Source organism: Pyrus communis, chromosome 14 (assembly GCF_963583255.1).
Source record: "Pyrus communis chromosome 14, drPyrComm1.1, whole genome shotgun sequence".
Taxonomy (NCBI): Eukaryota; Viridiplantae; Streptophyta; class Magnoliopsida; order Rosales; family Rosaceae; genus Pyrus; species Pyrus communis.
In genome coordinates this window covers 2919981-2944464 of record NC_084816.1, presented here as the reverse complement: position 1 = coordinate 2944464, position 24484 = coordinate 2919981, and the positions used below count along the sequence as shown (strand labels likewise).

Here is a 24484-nt window from a genome sequence, read left to right as displayed (position 1 = left end):
AATTCTCCACCCGAGAAGGACTAATGAACAAAGGCCCAAGAGCCACACTAAACGAAGAGGCACAAACGAATGTCAATCGAACAAACAGCCACCCAAACGGAAGGCGTAATCCCATGTAGGAATTAGGAGCTCGATCTTCACTCAAGAAAAGACATTCAGATGCTGCGACAAGGTTACTTGGCTCTAAGGAGATGAACTTGCTTGCTGACAAAGTCACGAACGCCATTCGAACAAACAGCCACCCAAACGGAAGGCGTAATTCCATGTAGGAAGTCGATCTTCACTCAAGAAAGACATTCAGATTCTGTAACATGGTTAATTAGGCTCTAAGGAAATGAGCTTGCTTGCTAACAAAGGCACGAATGCCAATCGAACAAACAGCCACCCAAACGAAAGGCATAATTCCATGTAGGAAGTCGATCTTTGCACAAGAAATACATTCAGATTCTGTAACATGGTTAATTATGCTCTAAGGAAATGAGCTTGCTTGCTGACAGTAGCAATAATAAATTCACTCATAAAAGTTGCTGTTATTCCTTTCTCTCCACGGAGAGTAAACCGCAGAAGAGGGAGACGTGTACAGAGAGAAAAGAGAGGTGCTTAGGCCTCCATCTTCGTTTTGGTAATTAATGCAAAGAATCTTGCTTTACAGAATGCAAACGGGAAAAAGACCTACGCGGTTTATATATATATATATATATATATATATATATATATATATATATATATATATATATATATATATATATATCCGTTGTCTATATAAACTAGGTAGAAGAAAAGCAATAGCACGCAACCACATCCTGCATTTCTCTAATTCCTATACACTTTCCTTTTTCCAACTATTCTCTTTTTATCCTCTGTCAACCAATTTCTAAGTTCCTTACCCTAAAAATGGCTGATGCCCTTATCTCCACACTACTAGAAAAGTTAGCTTCAATGACTTATGAATACGTAGCCGAAGAGGTGAAACTTGTTTTGAACGTTGAGAAAGAAGTTAAAGAATTTGCTCGCAATCTAAAAGCAATTCGGGCTGTGCTTGAGGATGCAGAGCAAGAGCAAGTGAAAGAGGCCAACGTGAGAGACTGGTTGGATAATCTCAAGGAAATATCCTCCGACATGGTAGATGTGCTGGATGACTGGAACGGTGAGATTTTGAGACAAGTTGAGAAGCAAGAAAGGGAAGGCACAAGTGCTGTTGTTGCTAAGAAAAAGGTACGTTTCCCTATTGTCCCCCGCTGCTTTTCTTGTTGTCATGTTCGGCGGGTAATTCCTCTTCATAAAATTGCTCAGGAGATTAAGGATCTGAATGAGAGGTTAACTGTGATCTATAAGCAAAGAGAAATGTATAATTTTCAACTTATAGAAAAAGCCATTCAAAAACCTCAAACCCCTCAAACCTCGTCTTTTGTTGATGAATCTAAGATATTTGGCCGAGAAGAAGAAAAGGGTAGTTTGGTAAGTAAGTTGGTGAGTGACGAAGAAGGGAGGGGGCTCCTCATCATTCCTATTCTAGGGATGGGGGGAATGGGAAAGACAACTTTAGCCCAACAAGCCTATAATGATGCCGCTGTCAAAGCCCATTTTCAAAAAAGAATATGGGTTTGTGTGTCAGACCCTTTTGATATGATCAAGATTGCAAAAGCCATTACTAGTGATGAGTCCATAAGTTCAAATGAGTTGGATTATGTCTTACAACTTATGTCTAGATCTATTGAGGAAGAAAAGTTTCTCTTGGTATTGGATGATGTGTGGACTGAAGACAATACACAGTGGAACCAGTTAAAGGTGCCACTGATGCAAAATAGTGCTGAAGGCAGTAGAATATTGGTCACCACAAGAAAAGAAAGGGTTGCTAGTATGGTGAGATCAACCAATTTCATGATAAATCTTCGAGTGTTGAGTGAACCACATTGTTTGTCAATCTTCAAACACATGGCATTTCGTAATAGGGAAGCAGATGAGGATGGGGTGTTTGGAGATATTAGTAGGGAAATTGTAAAGAAGTGTAAGGGTTTGCCTCTTGCTGCAAAAACTTTGGGTAGTCTCATGCATGATAAGAAAACAATGAAGGAATGGAAAGATGTTTTGAATAGTAAGATATGGGATTGGAACGAAGTGGAGGAAGAAGTTTTCCAACCACTGCTTCTAAGTTATTATGATTTGACCCCTGTAGATAAATGTTGCCTTTTATATTGTGGAATTTTTCCCAAAGATTATGAGTTAGAGAGGGATATATTGATAAATCTTTGGATGGCACAAGATTATCTTGATTCGGAACGGAATAAAGATAAGGGCATAATTGGCAATATTGTTTTTGATAACTTAGTTGCACGGTCGTTTTTTCAAGATTTTGAGAAAGATGATGATAGTGGTAAGATTCTAGGTTGCAAAATGCATGATATTGTACATGACTTTGTGCACTTTCTCACCAAGAAGGAATGTTTGATTACGAATGCTAATCAAGGTGCTAACAGTGAGATAGAGGCATTGGGCGGCAAGCTTCGCCATTTAACCTTAACATATGTTCCCGACAGTTCATATTCACTTCCTACCTCATGTTACAATTTCAAAAAACTACGTACCCTCGCAGTTTTTGCATCACGGGCATGCATAGACGCACGTTTTGTTTTGCAATTGAAATGTCTTAGGACATTAAATTTGATCGGTAGTTCCGCTGAAGAACTCCCAAAGGAGATTGGTCAATTGGTACATTTGAGGCATCTTGATTTGTCTGAGAATTTTTATTTGAGGAAATTACCAGACTCTATTTGTAATTTATACAATTTGTATACCTTGGTCATTCGGGATTGCACTTCACTTTCAAATTTGCCTCGTAACATGAGCAAGTTGATTAATTTAAGGCATCTTTATGTGATGGAATCTGATCTGGAGTACTTGCCAAAAGGGATAGGGAGATTAACAAGTTTGCAAACACTAGATGAGTGTTGTGTTTTTTTTGGTCACAATGACGAAGCATTCAAATTTGGGGATCTGAGAAGCTTGAACAACCTTCGGGGCAGTCTCAGAATATTACTTATGGGGGATATGATTGATGTAAGCGAGGTTGTGGAACTACAATTGTTTGACAAAAAACAAATTTTTAATCTCCAAATTCAATTTGATCGGTGGCCTCCGCTCGCTACGACTCCAGAGGGTAGTCTTCAAATATTGAATGCCTTACAACCGCAAGAAGATCTGGAATCTTTAGACATCAATGGGGTTGTGGCTCCCACCTGGCCGAGATGGTTGACGGATTTGAACATGTTGAGATTCCTTACTCTTGGTCATTGTGTAAATTGGAAAATTGTGCCTCCTCTTGGTAAATTGCCCTTCCTTGAAAGACTGAAGCTATCGGAGATGAGGCTCATAGAAAAGGTTGGTGGCGAATTTTTGGGACTAGAAGACGACCAAGCAGCATTCAAGTCATCCTCCTCGATATTCCCAAAACTGAAAGACCTCTGCTTTGCGTGGATGTCGGATTGGAAAGAGTGGGAAGGCGTGAGAGGGTGGAAGAAAGAGGATTCTAAATTTCCTACAATCATGCCTTGTCTTTTTTCCTTGACTATTGAGTGGTGCGAAGAGCTAGAAACACTGCCAGATTTCCTCTGCAAAATACCAATTCAGAATCTTACCATCAGGAGATGTCCGAAACTTATCCCTCGTTGCACAGAAGCCAGTGGAGAGGAGTGGCCTAAAATTTCTCACATCCCAAACATCATCCGGTAATTGAGATCGTCAATTTTATTTTATTTGATTTTTAGATATACATTTATACATTGACCGTGGCTTAACATCATCATTTTTATGGTTTATTTAGCTCCGAATCTTATTACTAGTGGTGGCTCGCAAAGGCATCTTCTGTGGGTAATCCTATTTGAAAAGGTATTCTTCTGTGCATGTTTGTTTCCTACAACTAAATTCATATAATCTCTTGTGTGTTGCCATATTAGACTAACATATTTTAGTAAAAATATTTGTTCATATCGTTTCAGGGAGTCCAGTGATGAAGCTAAAGGGGTGATCATGTAGAGACCACCCAAGTATGCCTCCCGAGGTCTCGGGCTGTTGCACTGTATAAATTTTATTATTTGGATTCCGTCGATTTCAGGGTTTCAATGTGATTTCACAATAATATCTTTTTTTATGATAGTTATGCTAGAGTAGAAGTGACATTGTTGTTTTAATTTAAAAAAAGAGTTTCAGTGTGGATTTGATACATCTTGTATTGGTTGTTTGAGATTTGTTTGTTATGATTGTTGTCATGATCAATGTCGGGCTGTATGTCTCGTTTGACAGATTATTCCTTTTTTTTTTTTTTTTTTTTAATAAATCTACTATTGAGAATTTTAATGTGAATCTGATATTGTGGATGTTTAATGAGTTTTTCTTCATTATTGTTTAATTTTGTAATCGATAAATGTTGTTTTCTATTCGTAGATTTAATCAAGATTTTCCTTATAGTTTGGTTTCAGTATTTAATACAAGTCTCATGTGAAACATGCCACAACTTCTCAAAGGGTAAGCAAATGACACTTTCAGAGAGATAAAAATTGCTAACCCTCTTTGAGATGCTCTTATGAAACGGAAATCCGACGGTATTTAAGTTTTTTTATTAACATTATTAATAATATTTAAGTTCTTTTATTAATCCTGTGACCAAACATATCCCTTCGTCCTTTCTCCAACAAATCCGCGCATCTTCCAACCATGGCAGTCATTGCTTGTCTTCTCCGGCGACACCAATGGCGCAATTCCTTCCCTTCTCCGGCGTCCCAAACCTATATTCCATCTCTTCTACAACAACTGCGACTCGTCCTCGGTGGTGGAGGACGGTGATTAATGAGGCCGAGTAAAGCATTGCTGACGAAGAAGCCTATGATGCGGCTGAATCGAATCGGAATTCGAGATCGTCGCGTCCCGGTGGTTGATGGTGGACCGAGGTCACAGTTGAGGCATCGAGACTTAATCCTTTCAGCCAACATCCGAGCTTTTCATGCACGAATCCGTTTCGGATTGGAAGAAAATTTAAAACCCAGAAAAAGTTGGGTTTCCGGGTGAGTTCTCCGGCCGATTTCAGGTGTGATGACATTGTGGTGATTTATTCTATTAAATTGACGCTCAATTTCCTCCGAAGCCGGAGATGCAACGTCGATATCCATGGGAAACACCGAAACAGGGAGTGCTTCAGCCAATTCAGGGAAACTGAGATGAGCAGAAGCACCTTCGAGGGCTACAGTTGCTGTATCATAAGCTGGATTTTCCATTTCAAGGTATGACCCTAGCCATAATTTCTTTCATTTCTGCCGGAGTTCCAACACCCAAAGTCGTAATCTTTCAAATTTCCAACGTGACTTTTCTGATCCCTCGTTTCCCTCCGCAACTCCTCTTTTTCGTTTTTTTTTTTTTTTTTTTTTTTTTTTTGGGTTTTATTAATTTGTATGAATTTTAATATTTTTTGGTTTTTTGGGATAATTCAGAAGAACTGGATACAATTTTGCGGAGGAACACAACTATGTTTGTGAAAAATGATTTGGAGGCATTCAACAGAAATGAGAGCCTCCAAAAGAGTTCACTGTTCATTGTGGCAGAGTCATATGGAGGCAACTATTGGTTGATGGAAAAATATATGGTGCTTGCTCGACTATTCCTTTCAGAAGCAACTATTGCTCGACTATTCCTTTCAAAAGCAACTATGTTGTGGTTGGCCATCAAAGGTACTACATATCTAATTTACCTCCTATGATATTTTGTGAAATTAATTGCCAAGAGTGATGTTGTAAATGGAAGCATTATCAGTGGGAAGGTATTCTTTCGTTTGACTTTTTATACGATGCTCACTATCTCTTTGATATGTTTCGTCTAATAAATTACTACTTCCTGCAACTCTTATTTGTCTGATGGAATCTGTCCCCTAGTGAAATATTTGTGCAATGAATTTTAGGGTCTCAATATTTGTAAGTCAAGGGGCTTGCTAATTATTTTTCTTTTGGCCAGATAGTCTACATTCATATCTTATTTTGTTTGTGTGTGTGTGTGTGTTTCAAAGATAGTGGAAGCTGAGCGCATTTCAGTTGATCATGTTGCCCATCTTAAACCATCTGATGGAGGTTCGGCAGCAACTCAATGTGAGTCCTCAGTTGATCATGTTGCTTATCTCACACCAGTTCTTCCCCACAAAAGATAACTGGACGTACTTATCTATTTCTGATACAAACTAATACAACCTGGGTTGTGTGCAGTGGCTGCTCATCTTACAGGAATCCACAGTGCTATCAAGATGCTAAATAGCAGAATTAGAGTGCTTCATCACTATCTTCTTGCTATGCAGAAAGGTACGCACATACTTTTACTACAAGTACTTGCTTTTGTGTTGGCGATTTATGTATACATACTGCTGGGAGCCATGTTTTAGAAAGGCCCAGAACTGATAATAATTGCTCTTGTTTCTCTACTTGCAGGTGACATACCTTGTGAAAATTCGCTGCTACAACAAGTATCAAGTCTTTTGAGAAGGTTGCCTGCCCTAGAATCGGGGAAATTTCAAGATGACTTCTTGATGGTGAGTGTTCCTCGTTTCAATTGCGAATTCACTAGTAGAGGCATTTGTAATGCACTTAATTGTACTGTTAGAGAAATAAACGTTAATTAAAAATGTTAAGATGGCATAATAATTTTGGATGGTGTTGGGAAAATGGTAGAAGATTTGGTCCTTCCTTTCCCAGTTATATATGTTTCATTAGAATAAAATTGTTATATTATTGGTAAGAGCCGTATTCGGTAGAGCTCATTACTTATGCTTCGTGGTTCAGAAAAACTCTTAATTTAAGCTTCATTATTCCACTTATCAACTTTATCTTGTCGTTTATTTGGATTGGAAGATTTTGTGATCCACAACTGTAAGCAAGGCCTCTTTGTCGAGATATTTTCCTCTCTTTTCACGTAATGTATGATTGTGGATAAGTGGCTGCTGATTAAGCTGACATCTTTATCCCGTGAATCACTCTTGTTGCTGACCTCTTTTTTTATTTTTGGTAGGAATACATTGACACTTTGTTGATTACATATTTGGCTGTGCTGACCAACTGCTCAAGGTATGAGATGTGGCATATCTTGCACTAATATGTTTTCCCCTGCATTTGATTTTTATGAACCGAATTAAACTTTTCAATGTCCATTGTTTTATTACAAAGGAAGTCCTGTAAAAAAGTTGTTGCAGCAAAAAGATAAACAATAGAATGTAAACATAAACTTTTCCATGTGAATGACTTTGATGTGAAGATCAAATGGGGGCTCATTGGGAGCAGCTTAGGCACATGGGTTTGATACCCATGTATTCTCCTGTTTGAAACCCGAGACTACCTATCTAGAAATTGCTAGTATTTCCTGCCCTGAACGATTGTAGGGTGCGGGGGTGGGGGTGGGGGGGATTTTACAATCTTTTTCAGTTGATGTGTGGTAACGAATTTTGTTCCTGCAACTAGAATAAAGTTGTTTATAATACGTGTGTTGTCAGAAGTTGAATTTACGAATTACATTCAGAATTAGGATCATAATCCAAACCTCTGAGATACTAATGCAATTACCAAGTTTGCGTAGCCCTGTACTCTGCAGCGTGCGTATATTTTCGTTGGGTGAACAGTAGAGTAGTTGAATGTGGCAATGTATCCAAAATTCAATGATACTAAAGCAGTACATAGCTGAATATGACAATTGTATTCTCATTTCCTTATCGTTTATTTCTTTTTTTTTGCAGTACAACGAATGAGCTAGTCGACAAGTTCAACACCGCATATGATAAGGCACAGTCGAAGAGGTGGACGGACTGCTTATTTCTGAAAGTTTCTTTGACGACTTTTTGGGTGCTGCTGGTTTCGTTTGACTGCATAGAGGCGTAGAAATTGAAATCTTAAGGAGACCTAGACCTTACATTCTGATACACTTAATTAGAGCTCGCTTTACAATTTTTCTCTACGATCCAAATCATTTATATTTCAATTCATTGTTTATTGAAATACAAAAATTATTTTTGGCTCACTTTAACGGCCATTTTGATTGGCTGAAAAATTATTAAAAACGGCCCTTCCTTTTCCTGAAAGTTCAAATATGATATCAAAGGAAGAGAAATGAACACCGTAAGCAACAACAACTCGAAAAAACTAACCACCGTACAAATTCTCCACCCGAGAAGGACTAATTAACAAAGGCCCAAGAGCCACACAAAAAGGAGAGGCACAAATGAATGTCAATCTAACAAACAGCCACCCAAACGGAAGGCGTAATCCCATGTAGGATTTAGAAGCTCGACCTTCGCTCAAGAAGACATGCAGATTCTGCAACAAGGTTACTTGGCTTTAAGGAGATGAACTTGCTTGCTGACAAAGGCACGAATGCCATTCGAACAAACAGCCATCAAAACGAAAGGCGTAATTCCATGTAGTAAGTCGATCTTCATTCAAGAAAGACATTCAGATTCTGTAACAAGGTTAATTAGGCTCTAAGGAAATGAGCTTGCTTGCGAACAGAGGCACGAATGCCAATCAAACAAACAGCCACCCAAACGAAAGGCGTAGTTCCATGTAGGAAGTCGATCTTCACTCAAGAAAGACATTCAGATTCTGTGGCATGGTTAATTATGCTCTAAGGAAATGAGCCTTCTTGCTGACAGTAGCAATAATAAATTCACTCATAAAAGTTCCTGTTATTCCTTTCCCTGCACAGAGTGCATATAAATTGCAGAAGAGGGACATTCGTCCGTTTCTCTTCTTCTTTTCTTTGGTACCATATTCCCATCTTCGTTTTGGTAATTAACGCAAAGAATCTTGCTTTACAGAAAGCAAACGGGAAGACCTACGCTGTATATATGTCCATTGTTTTGAACGTTGAGAAAGAAGTTAAAGAATTTGATGACAATCTAAAAGCAATTCGGGCTGTGCTTGAGGATGCAGAGCAACGGCAAGTGGAAGAGGCCAGCGTGAGAGACTGGATGGATAATCTCAAGGAAATATCCTACGACATGGTAGATGTGCTGGATGACTGGAATGGTGAGATTTTGAGACAACAAGTCGAGAAGCAAGAAAAGGAAGGTTCAAGTGCTGTTGTTCCTAAGAAACAGGTATGTTTATCTGTTTTCCGCCGTTGCTTTTGTTGTGGCCATGTTGGGCGGGTAATTCCTCGTCATAAAATTGCTCAAGAGATTAAGGATCTGAATGAGAGGTTAACTGCAATCTGTAAGAAAAAAGAAATGTTTAATTTTCAACCTATATATAAAGCTATTAAAAAACCTCAAACTTCGTCTATTGTTGATGTGTCCGGGATATTTGGTCGAGAAACAGAAAAGGATAGTTTGGTAAGTAAGTTGGTGAGTGACGAAGAAGGGAAGGGCCTCCTCATCATTCCTATTGTAGGGATGGGAGGAATGGAAAAGACAACTTTAGCCCATCTAGCCTATAAAATGATGCCAATGTCAATGCCCATTTTAAAAAGAAAATATGGATTTGTGTGTCAGAGTCTTTTGATGTCATGAAGATTGCAAAAAAGATTATTGGTGATGAGTCCATAAGTTCAAATGAGTTGGATTATGTCTTACAACGTATGTCTAGATCTATTGAGGAAGAAAAGTTTCTCCTAGTATTGGATGATGTGTGGAATGAAGACAGTACACAGTGGGACCAGTTAAAGGTACCATTTATGCGAAATAGTGCTAGAGGCAATAGAATATTGGTCACCACAAGAAAAAAAAGGGTTGCTAGTATGGTGAGATCAACCACTTTCACGATAAATCTTGGAGAGTTGAGTGAACAACATTGTTTGTCAATCTTCAATCACATGGCATTTCCTAATAGTGAAGCATATGAGTATGAAGTGTTTGGAGATATTAGTAGGGAAATTGTAAAGAAGTGCAAGGGTTTGCCTCTTGCTGCAAAGACTTTGGGTAGTCTCATGCGTGATAAGAGAACAATGAAGGAATGGAAAGATGTTTTGAATAGTAAGTTATGGGATTGTAAAGAAGTGGAGGAAGAAGTTTTCCGACCACTGCTTCTAAGTTATTATGATTTGATCCCTGTAGATAGATGTTGCCTTTTATATTGTGGAATTTTCCCCAAAGATTATGAGTTAAAGAGGGATGAATTGATAAATCTTTGGATGGCACAAGATTATCTTGATTCAGAACGGAATAAAGATAAGGGCGTAATTGGCAACATTGTTTTTGATAACTTAGTTGCACGGTCGTTTTTCCAAGATTTTGAGGAAGATGACGATAGTGGTAAGATTGTATGTTGTAAAATGCATGATATTGTACATGACTTTGTGCACTTTCTCACCAAGAAGGAATGTTCAATTATGGAGGCTAATCAAGGTGCTAATAGTGAGATAGAGGGATTGGGCGGCAAGGTTCGCCATTTAACCTTAACATTTGTTCCCGACAATTCAGATTCACTTCCTACCTCATGTTACAATTGCAAAAAACTACGTACCCTCGTAGTTTTTAGCTCAAGACCATCACTGCTATGCATAGACGCAAGTTTTGTTTTGCAATTGAAATGTCTTGGGACATTAAATCTGATCGGTAGTTCCATTAAAGAACTCCCAGAGGAGATTGGTCAATTGGTGCATTTGAGGCATCTTGATTTGTCCAAGAATTCTAATTTGAAGAAATTACCGGACTCTATTTGTAATTTATACAATTTGTATACCTTGGTCATTCGGGGTTGCGTTTCACTTTCAAATTTGCCTTGTAACATGAGCAAGTTGATTAATATAAGGCATCTTTATGTGATAGGATCTGGCCTGAAGTACTTGGCAAAAGGGATAGGGAGATTAACAGGTTTGCAAACACTAGATGAGTGTCGTGTTTTTGTTGTCGCAATGACGAAGCATTCAAATTGGGGGATCTGAGAAGCTTGAAAAACCTTCGGGGCAGTCTCACAATATTACTTACCGGGGATATGGTTGATGTAAGCGAGGTTGTGGAATTTCCATTGGTTGATAAAAAACAAATTTTTAATCTCCAAATTGATTGGTGGACTCTGTTGAGTCTGTCCCCTACGACTCGAGAGAGTAGTCTTCAAATATTGAATGCCTTGCAACCGCAAGAAGATCTGGAATCGTTAGGCATCAATGGGGTTGTGGCTCCCACCTGGCCGAGATGGTTGACGGATTTAAACATGTTGAGATTCCTTACTCTTGGTCATTGTGTAAATTGGAAAACTGTGCCTCTTCTTGGTAAATTGCCCTTCCTTGAAAGACTGAAGCTATCGGAGATGAAGCTCATAGAAAAGGTTGGTGGCGAATTTTTGGGACTAGAAGACGACCGAGCAGCATTCAAATCATCCTCCTCGATATTCCCAAAACTGAAAGACCTCACCTTTGGGGAGATGTGGGCTTGGAAAGAGTGGGAAGGTTGAGAGGGTGGAAGAAAAAGGATTCTAAATTTCCTACAATCATGCCTTGTCTTTTTTCCTTGACTATTGAGTGGTGCGAAGAGCTAGAAACACTGCCAGACTTCCTCTGCAAAATACCAATTCATAATCTTACCATCAGGAGATGTTCGAAACTTATCCGTCGCTCAGAAGCCAGTGGAGGGGAGTGGCCTAAAATTTCTCACATCCCAAACATCATCCGGTAATTTGGATTGTCTATTTTATTTTATTTGATTTTTAGACATACACTAGAAATCAATGCCCGCTCGTTGCTGTGAGATTAAAAATTGTATGTAAGATTGTATTCCAAACATATGAAAGATTGTAAGATAGAAGATTAATACTATTTACATTCATATTGTTAGAAAAAATTTAAATAACAAAATATTTAACAAATACAATCCACATACAACAAATCGTAGATTTTTTTAATATATTTCATGCATTATGTTTGATATATAGACAATACCTAACCTAAGTTCCAGATATAAAATGTGTATATCGAATCTAAATGGATCTTAATCTGTTAATCCTTATAATAATTGGGGTTACTAATATAGTGTCAAGAAATGATTGGACAGAAGAACATGGGTAAACCTGTGACAAAAGACATACTTACAATAATTCAGCCATCAATCTTAAGGTCTTTCGGATCGGAGAGCTGAATCTTAATGCAAGCTTTCTGCAATTTTCCAGAAATACAAATAAAAAGTTAAAATCCAAGTCTAAAAATTAACCGATATCCCAACTTTCTAATAAATTGTGATGACAAAATCAACAAAATAGAATGAAAACATGACTTACACATTTAAGGCATGCTTGAATCTTGATCTAAAGTTGGTGATGAGTCGATTGGTTGTCACCAACTCTAAATGAGAATTCATCAGAACATAGAAATTTAAATAAAGAATTTTACAAAATCAATATTTACTAAAACCCAATTATTTTGTTTATGATGTATTATGGCTTGCCAAAGACTGAAAAATAAAAAAAAAAGCACAACAAAGAGTCAAAACTCAAAGTCAAAAATCCATCTTCAAAGTACTATTAAATGTCAGCATTTACCCAATTTTAAGAAATTGAATTGTTAAAATTTAAATACCATGATCATTTCACCTTCCTTAATATTTTCTAAAGTTTCCTCGCCCCCTTCTTTAACCGCTGCACAAAAAAAAAAAAAAAAAAAAAAAAAAAACCATATTACTCTTTAAATACTAAAATTGAAGATCTTAAATTCATAAATTATCCAAGACTTAATAAGCTCGTCAAAATAAGCATCCATCGTAACAATAGCACTCAAATCGTGCTCCTTTGTTTCCCAACATTTTCTCATCAACCAAGCAGAGGAAAATTGTGTTCAACTAAATAGGTAGCAGTTGTGAGTTGGGTTTCACCTCTTTAAATTCATAATATTTTTAACATGCATGTCCATCATTATTTCTTTAATTTGCTTTCGAAATGGGGCAAGATCATGTTAGTTTAAAACTACTGTTAACATGTTATCATTCAATATAGTATAACATGGATCAAACAATTAACGTTCGTAAACCCAAAAAAAGAAAAAAAAAAAAAAAAAGATGAGAAATTTATGGAAAATTTATTAGTCTTGCATGATAAGTTGCAAAACCTACATCACCAAATCGTTTTCGCTCAATGCTAATAAAAGCCTAACATGACTAAGTTGTAGTGCAAAGAATTTTAAGTCTCGACTCCCTTGAATGATGAAAATGCTTATAATCACAAAGTTCTCTGAATTTGCAGAAGATATATACCACATAATTAGACTAAAAAAAATTGATTTTCAAATACATACCAAAGTTGAACTTTTTCTCCAACCAGTATCCGATGACTAAAAGGCTCAACATATTAGCCAATAAATAGAAAACACCCCATGTAACCAATTGCAAATGATGAGAAGCCACCCCTGGTGCCTGTCACCACCTTCTTTAAATCCAAGGCCCCCATCTTCTGCAGCCTAAACCAACCAAAATCCAACACAACACCATGTTATACTTGTAATCTCTGTCAACTAACAAACTTCAGAGCAAAAAGAGTCTTCTCCAATTAGGACTAAAAACATCCACCAAATGATTTCAGATCAATCCCCAAACTTGTAAAACATGTTTTTATGCAAATAGGACAACGAAAAGTACGAAAAACTTAAAACCAACCAAGTGGTTTTCTTAAAGCAAGAAATTGGAGCTACCACAAACAGAATGTATCAAATTAACAATATGCAATCAATGAACTATTTCATAACAAAAATAGCTAAAGGCTTAGACCCAAATGAGATTAAATGTTAGGAATTCAAAAAACAAATTGAAAAATCTAATTCCAAAATTCCAAACACCCACCAAATGGTTTCGGATAAAGTTCTAAAGTTGAATACATGTTACCCATACATCAGGGTACAAAAGAATGAGAAGTAAAGTATGAAAATTTTAAAACAAAGGGCCAATCGTGCTCTTTGGCAAATTACATTTTGAGTTTGGCTGTTTTTCAGTTTCACTCTACCCTTAGATTTGTTCTTCTTTATGAGTAGACCTTCCAACCCAACATCTATTCACATATATAATTGCCCCTAGCTACACCAACACGAATCCAAAATCACATATATTCTCTAATGTAAACTAATTCATAGCTAATTAACATGTTCAAATCCTAATTTTCTCATATGATTATGTACCAATAGGATTAGGCGAATATGAAGAAACCCAAAATTTCCAGTCAAAGGAAAATTAATACAACCTCTGGAAAAAATAATCAGGGGATAAAAACTCAAATACCAAAAAATAGAATCAGCAAAATAATCATATAAATTGTGATTTAGATGAAAATATAGGAGGGTAAAGATTGGAAATGCACAGAGAGAGAGGCCTTGTATTTCTGCCAATCTGAAATGCAATCCTCCTTGTCCCATTGGCCCTTGAAAAACTTCTTCGATTACCACCTACACAAAGAGACAATATCTCTTGAACCCTTTTCAGAAAATGAAAAATGGATTTGAGAGAGAGAGAGGAGAGATAGAAATTAGGGTTTAAGAGCTAATTAAAGGAGATTGCATTGTGTTCATTTTTTTCTTTTAAAACTCACTCTTAATCAGGATTTCCTCTTCATCGTGTTTATAGTCTTTATTGTATATTATGCCTACATTATATCCCCATTTCAGTAAGAAATTGAAATCGGAATCAATATGCTTTTTGAGTAAACATGGTGTTTTCATTACATCTTTTTCATTAAATCTTCCATAGATTAATACACCCATGATCAAAATGGTCTACACGAATAGCCAAAGATTGACAAATTCACGTCCTCTCTCTAGCTAAAGAAAAACCTCTATATTTTTCTTTTAAAAGCTCCAATCACATTATCCAAAACAATACGTAAAAAAAATAGAAAGAAAAAAATTCCAAAATGAATACAGGTGAACCACAAAAAAAAAAACTGAAATTCAAATACTTAGAAACAATGAACTACATCCCCCATTCATGCACATAATCCACTTCTCTCTTTATCTCCCCCTCTGTCAGACTAAACCAAAACCCTCAAATCTCTTTTCAATACTGCAATAACATAACTCAACATAACATGGAATGAAAATCATTTACAACTTAGAACAAAAGAGACTAACTTATGCAACACCACCTAAAACACATAAAAAAAGGAAACAACATTCTCCAAAGACACAAAAAAAAAAAAATTAAGAACAAATGGATTTGCACAGATTCAAAGTTCACAATATACAAAATTCAACCTCCACAATATACAAAAAGTAAAAATTTTGTTACACAAAATCCTCAAAGGAAGATACTAAATTATTTACCTTGTGCACAAAGGGCTTCGAAGTCTATACACCAAAGCCCAAAAACAAACAGCAAGGTCTCCTGATCATACACCCAAGCTGGACCTGACAATATAAACAAACTCTCAAAATCACAGAATCAAAATCGAAACAGAAAAGCCATCTGTAAATTCAAAACAACATGCAAAATCACAAATACAAAATTCAAACAAAAAACCCATGTGGACATTGAAAACCACATAAAAAAAATTCGAAACAGCCACACGGAGAAGTCACGAAACTCACCAGAACATGCTAGATTTCGTGGGTAAAAAACCGATCCTGATCGAATCGAAAAATGGATGAAATAGCCGATGAAATCTGTAGCCACCGAGAGGTTTTAAAATCACAAAAATTTGAACAAATAAAAGAAAACTCAAAAACAATAAGCTGGAGAACTCACCAGGAAACCCAAGGTTTCTGCAGGATTGACGATTTCCTGAAAACCATGCTTTTCTAGGTTTAAACTTTCTTCCCGAAGGCAACGGACCTAACATTATTTGGAAAGAAAATTCGATCACGAATTGAAAAAAAAAAATTGAGAGAGAGAGAGAGAGACGAACCTGAGCTCGAGAGAGATCGAGAAATCCGTGGAAGCAAATGGAAGATCCCTGATTTTCCATCTTTCTTCCGTTCTTGGATGAGCAACACGTGTATAGCAGGAAGAAAATCCAACGAAAAGGCACACGGATGAGGACGCGTGGGCAACGCTGTGCACAGAGAAACAAAAAGCAGAAAAGCGAACGAAGAAGGCGGAGCAATGAGGGGCGCGTAGGCAAATGAGGGCAAAACCGCCTTTTTACTGTGAAAAAAAAGCATAAAAAATGGCACAGAAAGAAGCATTTGGAGGGTGTTTTCGTCCGCACACTGTCCGTGAACAGTGCACTGGCGTTTGGGTTTTAGTATAGAAATAATAAAACACAAATAAAGCAGTACGCGATGACCAACACGTGGGCTTGACAAAACTGTGCTGCACTGTAGCAAAAACAAACGCAACCAATAAAAAAAAGTGAAACAAAGTCCAAGCCAAGCATAAGCAGCAGACAGCACCAAATGAGGGCAAATCTGTAAATTAACTGTTCTAAACAGGGAAAAAGCCTCAGACTCAGCAGCAGCGAAGGACAATTACGTCAAAACATTGTTATAGAACAGTACCACCCGGTTTGGGTTTTAGTGTATATAAACTAGAAATCAATGCCCGGCGTTGCTGCGGGATTAAAAATTGTATGTAAGATTGTATTCCAAACATATGAAAGATTGTAAGATAGAAGATTAATACTATTTACATTCAAATTGTTAGAAAAAATTTATATACAAAATATTTAACAAATACAATCCACATACAACAAATCTTAGATTTTTTTAATATATTTCATGCATTATGTTTGATATATAGACAATACCTAACCTAAGTTCCAGATATAAAATGTGTATATCGAATCTAAATGGATCTTAATCTATTAATTCTTATAATAATTGGGGTTACTAATATAGTGTCAAGAAATGATTGGACAAAAGAACATGGGTAAACCTGTGACAAAAGACATACTTACAATAATTCAGCCATCAATCTTAAGGTCATTCGGATCGGAGAGCTGAATCTTAATGCAAGCTTTCTGCAATCTTCCAGAAATACAAATAAAAAGTTAAAATCCAAGTCTAAAAATTAACCAATATCCCAACTTTCTAATAAATTGTGATGACAAAATCAACAAAATAGAATGAAAACATGACTTACACATTTAAGGCATACTTGAATCTTGATCTAAAGTTGGTGATGAGTCGATTGGTTGTCACCAACTCTAAATGAGAATTCATCAGAACCTAGAAATTTAAATAAAGAATTTTACAAAATCAATATTTACTAAAACCCAATTATTTTGTTTATGATGTATTATGGCTTGCCAAAGACTGAAAAATAAAAAAAAAAGCACAACAAAGAGTCAAAACTCAAAGTCAAAAATCCATCTTCAAAGTACTATTAAATGCCAGCATTTACCCAATTTTAAGAAATTGAAATGTTAAAATTTAAATACCATGATCAATTCGCCTTCCTTAATATTTTCTAAAGTTTCCTCGCACCCATCTTTAACCGCTGCACCAAAGAAAAAAAAAAAAAAAAAACCATATTACTGTTTAAATACTAAAATTGAAGATCTTAAATTCATAAATTATCCAAGACTTAATAAGCTCGTCAAAAAAAGCATCCATCATAACAATAGCACTCAAATCGTGCTCCTTTGTTTCCCAACATTTTCTCATCAACCAAGCAGAGGAAAATTGTGTTCAACTAAATAGGTAGCAGTTGTGAGTTGGGTTTCACCTCTTTAAATTCACAATATTTTTAACATGCATGTCCATCATTATTTATTTAATTTGCTTTCGAAATGGGGCAAGATCATGTTAGTTTAAAACTACTGTTAACATGTTATCATTCAATATAGTATAACATGGATCAAACAATTAATGTTCGTAAACCCCCCCCAAAAAAAAAAAGAAAAAAAAGAAAAAAAGAAAAAGAAAGATGAGAAATTAATGGAAAAATTATTAGTCTGACATGATAAGTTGCAAAACCTACAAAACCAAATCGTTTTCGCTCAATGCTAATAAAAGCCTAACATGACTAAGTTGTAGTGCAAAGAATTTTAAGTCTCTAACTCCCTTGAATGATGAAAATGCTTATAATCATAAAGTTCTTTGAATTTGCAGAAGATATATACCACATAATTAGACTAAAAAAACTGATTTTCAAATACATACCAAAGTTGAACTCTTTCTCCAACCAGTATCCGATGATTAAAAGGCTCAAAATATTAACCAATAAATAGAAAACACCCCATGTAACCAATTGCAAATGATGAGAAGCGACCCCTGGTGCCTGTCACCACCTTCTTTAAATCCAAAGCCCCCATCTTCTGCAACCTAAACCAACCAAAATCCAACACAACACCATGTTATACTTGTAATCTCTGTCAACTAACAAACTTCAGAGCAAAAAGAGTCTTCTCCAATTAGGACTAAAAACATCCACCAAATGATTTCATATCAGTCCCCAAACTTGTAAAACATGTTTTTCTGCAAATAGGACAACGAAAAGTACGAAAAACTTAAAACCAACCAAGTGGTTTTCTTAAAGCAAGAAATTGGAGCTACCACAAACAGAATGTATCAAATTAACAATATGCAATCAATGAACTATTTCATAACAAAAATAGCTAAAGACTTAAACCCAAATGAGATTAAATGTTAGGAATTCAAAAAACAAATTGAAAAATCTAATTCCAAAATTCCAAACACCCACCAAATGGTTTCGGATAAAGTTCTAAAGTTGAATACATGTTACCCATACATAAGGGTACATAAGAATGAGAAGTAGAGTATGAAAATTTTAAAACAAAGGGCCAATCGTGCTCTTTGGCAAATTACATTTTGAGTTTGGCTGTTTTTCAGTTTCACTCTACCCTTAGATTTGTTCTTCTTTATGAGTAGACCTTCCAACCCAACATCTATTCACATATATAATTGCCCCTAGCTACACCAACACGAATCCAAAATCACATATATTCTCTAATGTAAACTAATTCATAGCTAATTAACATGTTCAAATCCTAATTTTCTCATATGATTATGTACCAGTACCAATAGGATTAGGCGAATCTGAAGAAACCCAAAATTTCCAGTCAAAGGAAAATTAATACAACCTCTGGAAAAAATAATCAGGAGATAAAAACTCAAATACCAAAAAATAGAATCAGTAAAATAATCAAATAAATTGTGATTTAGATGAAAATATAGGAGGAGGGTATAGATTGGAAACGCACAGAGAGGGAGGCCTTGTATATCTGCCAATCTGAAATCCAATCCTCCTTGTCCTATTGGCCCTTGCCAAACTTCTTCGATTACCACCTACACAAAGAGACAATTATCTCTTGAACCCTTTTCAGAAAATGAAATATGGATTTGAGAGAGAGAGAGAGAGGAGAGAGAGAAATTAGGGTTTAAGAGCTAATTAAAGGAGATTGCATTGTGTTCATTTTTTCTTTTGTTTTTGTTTTAAAAGTCACTCTTAATCAGGATTTCCTCTTTATCGTGTTTATAGTCTTTATTGTATATTATGCCTACATTATATCCCCATTTCAGTAAGCTCCAATCACATTATCCAAAACAATACGTAAAAAAAATAGAAAGAAAAAAATTCCAAAATGAATACAGGTGAACCATAAAAATAAAAACTGAAATTCAAATACTTAGAAACAATGAACTACATCCCCCATTCATGCACATAATCCACTTCTCTCTTTATCTCCCCCTCTGTCAGACTAAACCAAAACCCTCAATCTCTTTTCAATACTGCAATAACATAACTCAACATAACATGGAATGAAAATCATTTACAACTTAGAACAAAAGAGACTAACTTATGCAACACCACCTAAAACACATAAAAAAAGGAAACAACATTCTCCAAATACACAAAAAAAAAATTAAGAACAAATGGATTTGCACAGATTCAACGTTCACAATATACAAAATTCAACCTCCACAATATACAAAAAGTAAAAATTTTGTTACACAAAATCCTCAAAGGAAGATACTAAATTATTTACCTTGTGCACAAAGGGCTTTGAAGTCTATACACCAAAGCCCAAAAACAAACAGCAAGGTCTCCTGATCATACACCCAAGCTGGATCTGACAATATAAACAAACTCTCAAAATCACAGAATCAAAATTGAAACAGAAAAGCCATCTGTAAATTCAAAACAACATGCAAAATCACAAATACAAAATTCAAACAAAAAACCCATGTGGACATTGAAAACCACATAAACAAAATTCGAAACAGCCACATGGAGAAGTCACGAAACTCACCAGAACATGCTAGATTTCGTGGGTAAAAAACCGATCCTGATCAAATCGAAAAATTGATGAAATAGCCGATGAAATCTGTAGCCACCGAGAGGTTTTAAAATCACAAAAATTTGAACACATAAAAGAAAACTCAAAAACAATAAGCTGGAGAACTCACCAGGAAACCCAAGGTTTCTGCAGGATTGACGATTTCCTGAAAACCATGCTTTTCTAGGTTTAAACTTTCTTCCCGAAGGCAACGGACCTAACATTATTTGGAAAGAAAATTCGATCACGAATTGAAAAAAAAAATTGAGAGAGAGAGAGAGAGAGACGAACCTGAGCTCGAGAGAGATCGAGAAATCCGTGGAAGCAAATGGAAGATCCCTGATTTTCCATCTTTCTTCCGTTCTTGGATGAGCAACACGTGTATAGCAGGAAGAAAATCCAACGAAAAGGCACACGGATGAGGACGCGTGGGCAACGCTGTGCACAGAGAAACAAAAAGCAGAAAAGCGAACGAAGAAGGCGGAGCAATGAAGGACGCATAGGCAAATGAGGGCAAAGCCGCCTTTTTACTGTGAAAAAAACATAAAAAATGGCACAGAAAGAAGCATTTGGAGGGCGTTTTCGTCCGCACACTGTCCGTGAACAGTGCACCGGCGTTTGGGTTTTAGTATAGAAATAATTTATGTCTCGACTGTGGCTTAACATCATCATTTTTTTTGGTTTATTTGGCCGCTGAATCTTTAGTTATTGATTACTAGTGGGGGCTCGCAAAGGCATCTTCTGTGGGTAATCCTATTTGAAAAGGTATTGTTCTGTGCATGTTTGTTTCCTGCAACTAAATTCATGTAATCTGTTGTGCGTTGCTATATTAGACAAACATATTTTAGTAAAAATATTTGTTCATATCGTTTCAGGTATTCTAGTGATGAAGCTAAAAGGGTGATCATGTAGAGACCACCGAAGTATGCCTCCCGAGTTCTCGGGCTGTTGCACTGTGTGAATTTTATTATTTGGATTCCGTCGATTTCAGGGTTTCAATGTGAATTCACAATAATGTATTTTTTTTATGATAGCTATGCTAGAGTGGAAGTGACATTGTTGTTTTAATTTAAAAAAGAGTTTCAGTGTGAATTTGTTACATCTTGTATTGGTTGTTTGAGATTTTTTTGTTATGATTGTTGTCATAGTTAATGTCAGGCTTTATGTCCTCTTTGAAGGATTGTATTTTTTGTTTTTTAATAAATCTGAGAATTTTAATGTGAATATGACATTGTGGATGTTTAATGAGTTTTTCTTCATTATTGTTTAATCCTGTGACCAAACATATCCCTTCGTCTTCTCTCCAACAAATCTGCGCATCTTCCAACCATGGCAGCCATGGCTTGTCTTCTCCGGCGACACCAATGGCACAATTCCTTCCCTTCTCCGGCGTCCCAAACCTCTATTCCCTCTCTTCTACAACAACCGCGACTCGTCCTCCGTGGTGGAGGACGGTGATTAATGAGGCCGAGTAAACCATTGCTGACAAAGAAGCCTATGATGGCTGAATCGAATCGGAATTCGAGATCGTCGCGTCCTGGTGGTTGATGGTGGACCGAGGCCACACTTGAGGCACCGAGCCATAATCCTTTCCGCCAACATCCGAAAATGGTAGAATATTTGGTCCTTCCCTTCCCAGTTATATATGTTTCATCAGAATAAACTTGTTATATTATTGGTAACAGCTGTATTCGGTAGAGCGCATTAATTTAAGCTTCATAGTTCCACTTATCAACTTTATCTTGTCGTTTATTTGGATTGGTGGATTGGAAGATTTTGTGATCCATAACTGTAAGCAAGGCCTCTTTGTCGAGATATTTTCACGTAATGTATGATTGTGGATAGTGGCTGCTGATTAAGCTGACATCGTTATCACGTGAATCACTATTGTTGCTGACCTCTTTTTTTATTTTTTGGTAGGAATACAATGACACTTTGTTGATTACATATTTGGCTGTGCTGACCAACTGCTCAAGGTATGAGATGTGGCATATCTTGCACAATATGTTTTCCCTGGCATGTGATTCTTATGAATTGAATTAAACTTTTCAATGTCCATTGTTTTATTGCAAAGGAAGTCCTGTAAAAAAGTTGTTGCAGCAAAAAGATAAACAATAGAATGTAAACATAAACTTTTCCACGTCAATGACTTTGATGTGAAGATCAAATGGGGGATCAGTGAGAGCAGCTTAGGCACATGGGTTTGATACCCATGTATTCTCCTGTTTGAAACCCGAGACTACCTATCTAGAAATTGCTAGTATTTCCTGCGCCCTGAACGATTGTAGGGTGCGGGGGTGGGGGTGGGGGGGATTTTACAATCTTTTTCAGTTGATGTGTGGTAACGAATTTTGTTCCTACAACTAGAATAAAGTTGTTTATAATACGTGTGTTGTCATAAGTTGAATTTACGAATTACATTCACAATTAGGATCATAATCCAAACCTCTGATATACTAATGCAATTACCAAGTTTGCGTAGCCCTGCACTCTGCAGCGTGCGTATATTTTTGTTGTGAAGATCAAATGGGGGCTCATTGGGAGCAGCTTAGGCACATGGGTTTGATACCCATGTATTCTCCTGTTTGAAACCCGAGGCTACCTATCTAGAAATTGGTATTTCCTGCCCTGAACGATTGTAGGGTTCGGGGTGGGGGTGGGGGTGGGGGTGATTTTACTATCTTTTTCAGTTGATGTGTGGTAACGAATTTTGTTCCTACGCCTAGAATAAAGTTGTTTATAATACTGGTGTTGTCATAAGTTGAATTTACGAATTACATTCACAGTTAGGATCGTAATCCAAACCTCTGTGTGATACTAATGCACTTACCAAGTTTGCGTAGCTCTGTACTCTGCAGTGTGCGTATATTTTTGTTGGGGTAAAACAGTAGAGTAGTTGAATGTGGCATTGTATCAAAATTTCAATGATACTAAAGCAGTACGTGGCTGAATATGACAATTGTATTCTCACTTCCTTTATTTCTTTTTTCCTCAGTACAACGAATGAGCTAGTCGACAAGTTCAACACCGCATATGATAGGCACAGTCGAAGAGGTGGACGGACTGCTTATTTCTGAAAATTTCTTTGACAACTTTTTGGGTGCTGCTGTTTCGTTTGACAGCATAGAGGCGTAGAAATTGAAATCTTAATGAGACCTAGACCATACGGAATGAAATATAAATTTCAGTTTCCCCAACTGTCAATGCCCATTATTGTTTCGTTTTAGGTTGTAGTTTTTAAAAGGTAATATATGAGCCGTTTGATAATCATTTTGTTTTTGTTATTTATTATTATTTTCTGCTACAGATTGACGGAAGTGGAGAAAAATTGAGGGAAGTGGTGGGAGGATGAGAGGGAAGTGAAGGAGAATGTACTAAATAAAAACTCGAAAGTAAAAGCCACTCTAATTAAATTAGGGTTAGGATTGGAGAGCCTATTTTTTTGACCTACATTTTGACACACTTTCTTAGAGCCTGTTTTATAATTTTTTTCTGTGATCCATAAAATTTATATTTGCATTCATTGTTTATTGAAATACAAAAATAATTTTCCGCTCAGTTTAACGGCCATTTTGATTGGCTGAAAAATTGTTAAAATCGGCCCTTCTTTTTTCTCAAAGTTCAAATATGATATCGAAGGGAAAAAAATAATAATAATAATAATATCGAAGGAGACCAGTTCCGCAGAGAAGTGAAAACCGCAAGCAACAAATAAAAAAAACTAATCACCGTACAAATTCTCCACCCGAGAAGGACTAATGAACAAAGGCCCAAGAGCCACACAAGACGAAGAGGCACAAACGAATGTCAATCGAACAAACAGCCACCCAAACGGAAGGCGTAATCCCATGTAGGAATTAGGAGCTCGATCTTCACTCAAGAAAAGACATTCAGATGCTGCGACAAGGTTACTTGGCTCTAAGGAGATGAACTTGCTTGCTGACTAAGTCACGAACGCCATTCGAACAAACAGCCACCCAAACGGAAGGCGTAATTCCATGTAGGAAGTCGATCTTCACTCAAGAAAGACATTCAGATTCTGTAACATGGTTAATTAGGCTCTAAGGAAATGAGCTTGCTTGCTAACAAAGGCACGAATGCCAATCGAACAAACAGCCACCCAAACGAAAGGCATAATTCCATGTAGGAAGTCGATCTTTGCACAAGAAATACATTCAGATTCTGTAACATGGTTAATTATGCTCTAAGGAAATGAGCTTGCTTGCTGACAGTAGCAATAATAAATTCACTCATAAAAGTTGCTGTTATTCCTTTCTCTCCACGGAGAGTAAACCGCAGAAGAGGGAGACGTGTACAGAGAG

General features: G+C 36.6%; 3 protein-coding genes, 2 long non-coding RNA genes and 1 pseudogene across 8 annotated transcripts; 3 read left to right on the top strand and 3 right to left on the bottom strand.

The window, feature by feature from the left end:
- Positions 1-789: 789 nt before the first annotated feature.
- Positions 790-4272, top strand: LOC137715561 (putative disease resistance protein RGA3). Of its 2 annotated transcripts, XM_068454909.1 has the most exons (3): positions 790-3725; positions 3821-3885; positions 3996-4272. In XM_068454909.1, the coding sequence occupies exons 1-2, from the start codon at positions 895-897 to the stop codon at positions 3837-3839; spliced, it is 2850 nt and encodes a 949-aa protein (XP_068311010.1). In that variant the 5' UTR covers positions 790-894; the 3' UTR covers positions 3840-3885; positions 3996-4272. The 2 variants fall into 2 exon arrangements, with proteins under 2 accessions (XP_068311010.1, XP_068311009.1); XM_068454908.1 differs by having other exon boundaries at positions 3821-4272.
- A 570-nt stretch (positions 4273-4842) lies between these two features.
- LOC137715642 (uncharacterized) lies at positions 4843-23353 on the top strand. The gene is made up of 8 exons (XM_068454983.1): positions 4843-5057; positions 5138-5273; positions 5658-5717; positions 6050-6128; positions 6243-6335; positions 6462-6562; positions 22083-22138; positions 23158-23353. The coding sequence occupies exons 1-8, from the start codon at positions 4843-4845 to the stop codon at positions 23237-23239; spliced, it is 822 nt and encodes a 273-aa protein (XP_068311084.1). The 3' UTR covers positions 23240-23353.
- Positions 8864-11629, top strand: LOC137715528 (putative disease resistance protein RGA3; annotated as a pseudogene).
- LOC137714834 (uncharacterized) lies at positions 11833-12344 on the bottom strand. Its single transcript, XR_011065468.1, has 2 exons — positions 12228-12344; positions 11833-12105 (listed from the first exon to the last, which is right to left on the bottom strand). It is a non-coding gene; the product is annotated as an uncharacterized lncRNA (long non-coding RNA).
- On the bottom strand, positions 12538-16438 carry LOC137716426 (uncharacterized). 2 transcript variants are annotated; one of them, XR_011065674.1, is made up of 7 exons: positions 15828-16438; positions 15668-15754; positions 15511-15585; positions 15247-15330; positions 14289-14373; positions 13237-13398; positions 12538-12584 (listed from the first exon to the last, which is right to left on the bottom strand). XR_011065674.1 is itself a non-coding variant. In XM_068455883.1 (6 exons), exons 1-6 carry the CDS (start codon positions 16105-16107, stop codon positions 13290-13292), a joined length of 720 nt encoding a protein of 239 aa, XP_068311984.1. In that variant the 5' UTR covers positions 16108-16438; the 3' UTR covers positions 13054-13289. The 2 variants fall into 2 exon arrangements, 1 of the variants encoding a protein (XP_068311984.1); XM_068455883.1 differs by lacking the exon at positions 12538-12584 and having other exon boundaries at positions 13054-13398.
- LOC137714093 (uncharacterized) lies at positions 16766-20776 on the bottom strand. Of its 2 annotated transcripts, XR_011065392.1 has the most exons (7): positions 20454-20776; positions 20293-20379; positions 20136-20210; positions 19872-19955; positions 18025-18186; positions 17003-17088; positions 16766-16880 (listed from the first exon to the last, which is right to left on the bottom strand). It is a non-coding gene; the product is annotated as an uncharacterized lncRNA (long non-coding RNA). The 2 variants fall into 2 exon arrangements; XR_011065391.1 differs by lacking the exons at positions 16766-16880; positions 17003-17088; positions 18025-18186 and adding an exon at positions 18922-19170.
- Positions 23354-24484: the final 1131 nt, after the last annotated feature.

Excerpts from the sequence above, each read along its gene's own strand:
- LOC137715561 (XM_068454909.1), top strand. The coding sequence starts at position 895 with ATGGCTGATGCCCTTATCTCCACACTACTAGAAAAGTTAGCTTCAATG.
- LOC137715642 (XM_068454983.1), top strand. The coding sequence starts at position 4,843 with ATGAGGCCGAGTAAAGCATTGCTGACGAAGAAGCCTATGATGCGGCTG. Across the intron at positions 5,718-6,049 it reads GTTGTGGTTGGCCATCAAAG|ATAGTGGAAGCTGAGCGCAT; the intron begins GTACTACATATC and ends TGTGTTTCAAAG. Across the intron at positions 6,129-6,242 it reads AGGTTCGGCAGCAACTCAAT|TGGCTGCTCATCTTACAGGA; the intron begins GTGAGTCCTCAG and ends GGTTGTGTGCAG.
- LOC137716426 (XM_068455883.1), bottom strand. The coding sequence starts at position 16,107 with ATGCTTCTTTCTGTGCCATTTTTTATGCTTTTTTTTCACAGTAAAAAG. Across the intron at positions 15,331-15,510 it reads ACGAAATCTAGCATGTTCTG|GTCCAGCTTGGGTGTATGAT; the intron begins GTGAGTTTCGTG and ends TTATATTGTCAG. Across the intron at positions 13,399-14,288 it reads AATACAAGGCCTCTCTCTCT|GCTGCAGAAGATGGGGGCCT; the intron begins GTGCATTTCCAA and ends TGGTTGGTTTAG.